The sequence below is a fragment of the Cynoglossus semilaevis genome, chromosome 9 (genome assembly GCF_000523025.1).
Source record: "Cynoglossus semilaevis isolate Cse_v1.0 chromosome 9, Cse_v1.0, whole genome shotgun sequence".
NCBI lineage: Eukaryota > Metazoa > Chordata > Actinopteri > Pleuronectiformes > Cynoglossidae > Cynoglossus > Cynoglossus semilaevis.
This window is the reverse complement of record NC_024315.1, coordinates 6,063,079-6,072,232: the sequence shown is the minus strand read 5'-3', so window position 1 is coordinate 6,072,232 and position 9,154 is coordinate 6,063,079. Positions and strand designations below refer to the sequence as shown.

At 39.1% G+C, this 9,154-nt stretch overlaps 1 protein-coding gene across 2 annotated transcripts in view; it reads left to right on the top strand.

Annotated features, from left to right (window-relative positions):
- LOC112486254 (alpha-1,6-mannosylglycoprotein 6-beta-N-acetylglucosaminyltransferase B-like) overlaps positions 1-9,154 on the top strand; it is a 39,399-nt gene that overhangs the window by 19,225 nt on the left and 11,020 nt on the right. For both annotated transcript variants that reach the window (XM_025058509.1, XM_025058510.1), the window contains 2 exons: positions 3,325-3,475; positions 8,773-8,882. In XM_025058509.1, the coding sequence (XP_024914277.1) occupies positions 3,325-3,475; positions 8,773-8,882 (261 nt within the window). The remainder of the gene's footprint in view (positions 1-3,324; positions 3,476-8,772; positions 8,883-9,154) is intronic.

Sequence of the window (9,154 nt, the reverse complement as noted above, 5' to 3'; positions counted from 1 at the left end):
GGCTCAGTAGAATAATTCACAACCTTTAATATTTCCCCTGTCGGTAGTTCTTGCACTTAATATTTGTTAAAATTTCTAGCTATTGTCAAATCATTAAAAACCCTTTTCTCTGATTAACACTTAATTATTTCACTGCTGTTGTGACTTTGCTCTTACAGCGTTTAAATAAAAATGTATTTTGTGCATTTTCAATCAGTCCCTTTGGCTTGATTTATCCATGTAGTTAAACAAATCAATTACACCCACAGATTTCCCTTTCTGCCCGTTCGGTGACTGCTGTCACTGTTTCACCAAGCCTACTGGCAAACACTCACACACAGAGACAGCTGGTTTCCCTGAGGCCCAGTAACTGTGAATAGAGGAAGCGTTTGTGCTTTAGCGTCTAAGTATTTGACAGTGCACGTATTACTACTAATGTCTTATTTACAGTACGTCCTTTTTTTCCTGCCGTTGCCCTTCCTTTATAGTCTTTACTGCTGTGATAAAGGAACATTTGGTATGTTTATGCACAATTTGTTTTTCTTTCACATTTAATTTTATTTGTGAGAACCACTAGCCATTTTTTATTTTTGGGAAGCTTTATGGATTCCGAGTCTCGAGGGAGACGTGATGTGCTGTGACATTAAATATTCAGGGCAGTGTGTTGGCTGAAGCTGGGCCCAGTGTGTGTGTGTGTGTGTGTGTGTGTGTGTGTCTGTCTGTGTGCTGACTTAATTCCATCCCATGACAGTAGAGAAGGCCAAACACGGCATGAAATAGCAGCCCAGCAGGTTGATCCCGTTAACTCACTGTCATCACTGAATCTTAAGAGGACATTTATCTTCTACAAACAAAGTTAGCTCACTGAAGGCCAGTGTCACACGGTTAGTATTTTAAGCAGTTTGGATGAGATACTACGCTCTACATTTACAGTAATTAATCGTGGGATTTAAATCCCCTTCGCAGCATATTTGCAGCTGTGGAACTTTGACATAAAAAATGTAATTAAATTACACAATAATCAAAATTGGCATTTTAACCATGATGCCTTTGGCAGATTTGATTTTTTGTGGTTGGTGAGATCTCTGCAGGAATTACACAGAACAATGAATGTGTTTACCTCATATGTTATAAGTCGGACTTAATGCTGTAGTTTTCAGACACACATACGTTTGGCATCGTTTTAAAGGCAAACCAATGTCACCTGATGTTTTCGTATTTAAAGGCAAACCAATGTCACCTGATGTTGCTACGATGTGTCCTTATCTAGTCTGCTTCTGATTGGCTGATTCTTTTTTTTTCTGATTTTTTTATCCTTCAAAAATAAATAACTTTGAAGTCATGGCAAACATTAAATATTATCTGAAACTGTAAAACTTTCATTTTTTTATTAGAAACGAGAGTTAGTCTTTAGTCCCAAAACAAACAACTCAGGAATTCTCCACTTACACTATCATGCTTTCAAGTTCTTTTAATGGAGGATATTTGATTGTTAATAATGAAATATATTTAAGTTTTTGTACTTTGTCTTACAACATTTTGACTCGTTGTCAATGTTGTTGTTGTTTTATAGTATTTGTTTGTTTCTTACTCATTTTTACCATGACATTCTGTTTTTGTCTTTAGACGGTAAATGAATTTCTGATAAAGTGTGAGTTGTATTACTAAAAATGTACCAAGGATTTTTTAGTCTCACCTTCACAGTCTAAATCCCCTCGGCTCCCGTTAGAGCTGCTAAACTTTTAAAACCCAACACTCTCCATTTGTCCTTTCCATGAACGCTAGAACCCAAAGAAACATCCTGATTAGGCGATTTGTCACACGCGAAAGGATAAGACACTCGGTCTTAGACGAATACATCTGTCCCTGCGGAGATAACTCACTGAACCTAGATTTCCATCTGCTGCCGAGGAGATCAAGGCAGACAATGACCTTGCTTGGTTGCTGTTAGGCATGGGGCCCATTGGCTGTAATTGCCTGTCAAGCAGCAGACATGGGGTTTGACAGAGTGGCTGAACAGCATAATCCAGGTGTTTGCAGTGTCAGTGTGAGCCTCAGCGAGTGCTCTGATGGGAGACAGGAAGGATACACTCTGACCTCCGCGCCCCTCCACTGTACCGTACTTAGTTGCTGTGTGGCTACATGTGCCAGTGTATTATTTATTTTTAAATTGTTTGTACTCCTAAATGCTTTCCCTTTAAAATTAAAATTACATCTAACGTAAAAGATCAGTGCATCTATCTATATAAAACCTTTACAGTCACACTGATGTGTTTTTTTAGTGTCATCTCTTCTCCTTACAAGACCCACAGTTTCAACAAAAACCCTCCTGTAAAGTCCCTTTACTTTTACAAGTCGGTGATAAACTCAGTGGTTTTAACAGCAGATGAAGGCGGCAGTGTTAGTAAAAAGTGCTTTATTTTTAATGACTCGGATGTTTCACTAACACTAACTACACAACCCATTTGTTCTGGCTGAATAAAACTGACTGCAATCCAAAAACTCCTGCCACAAACCCAGGATATGCTCTGCTAGGTGAAAAGTAAACATGTCCGTCCCAGTAATTTAACAGAACTCTTTCACTGCTTTAGATCTGGCCTGGCTGTGGCAGCACTGACGAGATCATTAGTCTGTACATTTTATATTGTGGGATACGTCAGGACAGAAATACAAAAAGATGTGATGAATTCAACTTGATGAGGCTGTAGCTTCTAAGAGGTGGTGTTCACAAACCATCAGAAATCTAAACAAACAATCTACGCAGCTGGTTTTGTTTCAGTTTCAGTCAATAATATTAAAATAGTTTACAATTTTCATGCTGAAAAATACCGTATTTTCTGGGCTATAAGTCGCTCCAGAGTAACTTGATTATTTATAATCAATCATGATTAATTCATGGCTACCAGTTGGATAATCGTTATTTATAATCAATCATGATTAATTCACAGCTACCAGTTGGTTAACCTTGATAAAATAATAAAAAATGTAATTGATTGACAGCCCGAATACACATAGATTCCAGAGGAAAAGTGCATGTCATATTTAAATGTAGTATTTCCTGTTTTCAATGCCCACGGAATTCCACACTGCATTCACACAATGAGACTGCATTCACACAATGAGATATTTAAATGTAGTATTTCCTGTTTTCCATGCCCACAGAATTCACACAATGAGACAAGACCGTTGTTCCATTTACAACAACAGCCCAACTCATTTACAATACAGTGATCAGGAAAAACATCCAGGCTGTGTGATTAATGCCCATGCTGTTCTCCAGAGCTGTCTTGTACTCTGCTCTCCAGATCGTCATTTATCTCTGTTCATGTCTCTGTCTCTGCTCAGTGCTGGGAGCCGCCGAGTCTCGAGGTGTGCTGAGGAAGATCAGTGACATGCTGGAGGTGATTCTAAAGAGGATGGACAGCCTGTCCAAACTGGACAACACCTCCACCACTGATGCACGGCGTCTGGATGAGCTCAGCTCTGCAATCAACAGGTAGGCTGGCGTGTTGACCACAGCTCGGCATGAGAGAAGCTTGGGTGGTTTTGTGTTTTTGTTCTCCAAACACACACTTTCATAAACGTAACTATGGCATGACTTAGTATACTGTGTGTGAGTGGTTCTCAAACTTTTATACTCTGTACCACCTGTGAAAACATAGAGCTCTCTGAGTACCACCATGATGACCAACATTAACGTGTGCCAATTTGCAATAAGATACCTGTCATAATGGCATACGGTATCTTATTGCAAATTGGCACACAAAAAAAAGAAGCGCCTGTCAGAACCTCAGATTTCCCAGCAGTCATTTCCCTATGGCTGGTTAACTGTTGCCATGGTAATGTGAGGCTGACATAGGGTCGCAGAAGAGGTGGGCGGAGCACACTGTGGCTCATGACCTGGTGAAAGAGAAGGCACAGAAAACTAATGAATCCAACTTCACCCAGTTCTTTTGGTTTTTGGGACTAAAGCATGTTGCTCACATTTAATTTAGACATCAAGGACATATTACTTTACATAAATGTAGTATCATATGTCCCACTTTATTCCTGCAAATTCCTTCTGTAGTGCTATACACTGGAAATCAAATAGTTCTCACCGTGCTGTATTACCTATAACATTTACTACAGCAAAGTGACAGCTTTTATCCGTCCGCTCTTCTTCTTTTGCCTCCTTAGCACAAGGACATCCAATTGGTCTCTTTTTGTGCGTCGGCCCTTTTATTCTCGCTCATTTCATTTTCGCAAAAACCATGACTCACTGGGTGCAGCGGGGATGATCCAAGTGCGGTCTGACAGAAAGCCCCTCGCTTCCTCCAACTTGGTTAAATGATCCCAGATAAATGCTTAGGTCCAGATCTGTGCTGGAGCCATGGAGCGCAGGGATAAAACGATTAATATGGCCTGGCGTTTGTGTTAACAGCAATCAATGTCAGGTAATGGGCTGTTTAATGTGGAAAAAGCAGTTCGTCTCTTGGCCCAGGACGTATTTCTGTCCATTGTTAGGGACTCTAACTACGCTGCAAGGTGAATGGTGAAGTGTAACTGAAATCTGTCCTCAGTTATTACCTTAAAGAGTCACTTGGGCTTTACAGGGGGGTGTAATTGGGGTCAAACACAAAAGATCAATATTGTGGGACTATCGATGTATATACTGTAGTATATAATAGTAATATGTACTATATTCTTGTATATATACACATATATGTACAGATACGTATATGTATGTACTGTATATATTTTTATACAGTATATACTGTAGCTGTTTAACAATACACATATATGTACAGATACGTATATATACTGTAGCTGTTTGACGATCCTTAAATCAGTTTTATTTTTTGAATATGACAGTGTGTACAACATAATCATATTTGTATAAAAAATATTTTCCATTCTTCACATAACCCTGTGTAGTCATCATTTTGTAAGGAAGAAAAAAAGAACACAGATCTTGTCACGTGAACCTCTTCTCCACTCGTCCCATCTTGCTTTTTATCTTTTGAGATAAATTCTTTCTGAAGAGTGCTTGGACAAGAGCACATTGTGAATGTGCAATTGAAAGCAGGATCCATTGCCTGAAAATCAATTTAGTTTTTCTGAGTGTTGTGTAAGAACCAAATGTGCCCTGAGAGAAGTGACAATAATGGCTGAAGTTTTGTTTTTTTTTTTGTTTAGGAAGAAAAATGACAGTTGTATTGACTTTAGTAAATTGTGGTGGATATTTATCAAAAATGTGCACGTACATATACACACAGAGAGAGGTGCGTGCGTGCACAACAGCAATAGTCAGACTGTGGTCTCTCCTCAGTCCAGTGATTTTCATTTCGTTGCTCATTCTTCCTCTCATTCCCTGCACATATTTTTGTCTTTTCACATTCCTATCTTCCTTTTTCCTGCATTCATTTCTCGTGCCTCGTGACTATTTAGAATATTTTCTCATGACTATTTCTCCTGCATGACACTCAAGTGCACAAGGGAGTGGGCTGGTGTTACTGGCATGGCCGCTGTGGGAGAGAGAAACAAAAACAAGGAAAACAGCCTATTAGGAAGTTCCCAAATCCAGGGCAGTGATGTGTGCAGAAAAATTCACACACACACACACGCAGACATCCACTGTATGAAAGTCTCGTCATCTTGTTGTGATTCATTGGTGCTGACACACTCTCATGTACTGGCGAGTGGAACTTCACGTTTCAGGCTCCAGTCTGCGATGCAGCCAAAGGGTATCCACTCTAACGAGTGGAAAACCAAAAAATGGGGGGGAAAAAGAAGAAGAAAATAACGAGGTATGGAGTGAAGCAAGAAGCGAACGAGTAAATCTATTGAAATGAACGAGAAAATGAGCGGGGGGAGGTGGGACGGGTGGGGGGGACAAAAGAAAAATGATGCAGAGCTGTTTCACTCCATTTGTTGTGTGCAGCAGATGAGAGGATGAGGATGGGTCAATCTCCCCTAAGGCGTACAATCTCTACAGATCACCACTGTGCCTGGGCTTTACCTATTTTTTCCCTCTCCCGATGCCCATCTATGTGCTGTCAGTAACAGCCTCTTATCCCAGGAGAAGGCTCTTCCCCGGCACTGTATCACCCATCAAACTGTAGCTTTGCTGAAAGGGGTAAAAAAAAAAGACACATTTATTTTTATTTATTTATTTTCAGGTTTGAAAACCTCTGCTCGCTAAGCTAATATCACCTGAATAACTCTGCACACGCTGCTCCAAACTGCATATGCTGGTTTGACAATGAGCATTTTCAGATTCAAACACTAGCCCTCACACATGAACGGATGTTTGTTTGTTTTTAATCGTACCTGGAAAATATGCAGCGGGATTAACGGAAAGGATTAATGGGTTGGATGTCACATTAAAGGGGCATTAGTCAAATGTGACTTCACATTAAGCTCAAAGCATGTCTGTGATCATCACCTCTGGTGTTTCACAGCTCCGTTTGATGACATGCTTCCTGACTGGTTACTTTCCTTAGAGCAGCGTTTTCCCAACCTTTTTTAATCCAAGGCACATGTATATATATATATCATCAGGAAAAACCCCGCGACACACCACCAAACTGTAAATGTAATAACCTTCTAGTTTAAATAACCTTACAATTGACAATTGAATTTCAACCTGTTTAGTTAAAGGCAACGTTAATATACTGGCAGGAATTGAAGAAAGACTCAAAGAATATAAACAGCTCTGTTTGTTTTAGTTTTTATAGCCGTCTGCTGCCAACTAGTGAAGAGTATTTCATTGTTCTGCCTGTCACGCATTGACAAACAAAAAAAAATATTTGCAATAAATAAATTATAGTTTTCAATTAATTGGCACAGTGGTTGGGAATCACTGCCTTAGAGGATGCTGTCGTTTAATAAAGAGAAGAGGAAAATCTGGGGTGAAAAAAGAAGGAACGTCCGTGTGTTTCTTTGTGTTCAGTAAATCTCTTTCCAGTTACACTACATTTATTTTTCAACCAGTATCTTGTGTTTTTCTGTCAGAGGATTTTCCCACAGTGGTTTTTCTTTACTCCTACTGTACAAACCTGCTCTTATTTTAGAAGCATCATTTTGAGCAACATACTGAGACTGGTCTGTAACTGTTGATACTTGATTTTCCCTTCAGTTTGAGTCTCAGCTCTCCCACAGCTTTTGTTGCTGCTTCTTGATTTTCACGCTGTATTTTTTTTTTTTATCTCCGCAGGCATAACTCTCTCTTTTATTGTTTCACCANNNNAGCTGTGACTTGCTCTCGCCAACCTTCACTGACTGTTCATATTTAGGGTAGCAGACCCTCAAGGTGAGGCTAACGGCCCGAATCTGTCTCAGTCGAGGTAGTTTGGTCCTTCAGGTCAAATGTATTACACTGTTACAGTGTTACTGTTTCAAGCATCTACATCTAGAAGGTTAGAGGTTGAAATAGTACATTTTGACAACATTTATTCTCATTGAATATCAGGGATATTATAGAGATTAGGCAACTTGTAAGACAGTCACTGACAATTTGAAAAAATATTTTTTTTTTTTCTTTTTGTCTGATTTATGGGTTATGGTTAAGGATCAAGATCAATTGTTTAAGAGCGACACACATTTCTCTTTTTGTTTTGGAGCAAAAGAGTAGAGTGACAACCTAATAAGTTCTGACATGTTGACATACTGACATTTTGACAAACTTTTTTTTAAAAATTGTGGATCTTTGATCTTTGAGGGCTTTGTTACTACATTCTATTTTTATTTCTTATTCTCTGAAGGTTCATTTGTGCCAATAGTGTTTTCAAACTGCCTGTGAGTGAGCGGTGTGTTAGTTTGTGAAGGTTTTTATTGACCTGAAAAACCTTTCTTTCATGCACTGAACTGCAGCTCCTGGTTCTGAGAAACTGCAGTTTAATTAGAGAATAATCTCGTCTCGTCTTTGTACCTTCACAGAAATAATTGATTCATATGATTCTCTGTCAACACTGTGAACTGTTCGTCTGTTAGTAACGATCCTACCTGCATTAGGAGACTTACACAGACACACAGACACACAGCCAACGGCTTCCCCTGTGTACAAATCTAAACAAGACACCGACACACACTCAGCTCTACTGACATATGACACTTACAAAGCTGGTAATGGAGCACGGAGACCGCCTTTGACATCTGAATTATGTCTCACTTTGCTGTTTACAGTTTACGAAGCAACTAATGCACCGTCCTTGCCTAATAGTATTTTAGTTCATTTCCATGTCAGTGCTGTTACTGGCTGGTTAGGCAGGCAGTCTGCCATGGCCACCAGTGCACACACACGAAATAACATTTAAAAATGTGCTCAATTACACAAATAATAACAGGAGCAGCACATATTGCAGGTGTTGTTGACAACATTTGGCTTTTTCTATTTCATGCTCCAACCAAGTGTCTTCCAATTTTCAATCTCTGGACCAGTTTCACATCTGTTGTGGTGTAAGTGTATAAAAAGTAATAGAAGGTTACGAAAGAAGAGCTTTCAATAAAATCTGTGTTTTTTGATTCGGAGCACATATTTGACACAAACAGAATATGTCATGAAATTTGATCGTCTAGTTTCAGTTTGCTTAAAATTTCACTCACATTCAGTGTGAAATCTATGCCTGTTTAGTTGAACGCAACACTGATATACTCGCAGGAATTGAAAAAAGACACACGTGAATGTCTTCAGGAATATTTTCACTAAAGGCTAAAGGAGGAATGTCTTAACATTGTGTACACTACCTTTTATTCTAAATTTAATTTCCCTCTGAATTTTCTTTTTTTCTGTGTTTGCCCGTGGTTGCCTAGGTTTCAACCAGCCGGCCTGGTGGAGAGGATCCAAGCTATCGCCCAGAATGTGTCCAACATGGCCATCAGGGTGGAGCAAATACTACAGAACAGCATGGTGCAATCAAGAAGTACAGTCCCGTCCTATTTTCCTCTTCATACGTTTATTTCTTAGTAATGTTGATTTTGACATTTATACATCCTATTTTCCTCTTCATACGTTTATTTCGTAAACGTATGACATTTATACAGTTGATTATTAAAACAGTAACAGGAAACTTGAAAACACAACTTTAAATAAGAATAATCAGGGCAAAAACATTACTGTCGTTCACCTCGAACCCAAGAATCTGTTTTTATTAATTGTTTCCAAATGGCATTAAATCAGAGCAGTTTCCTGTTG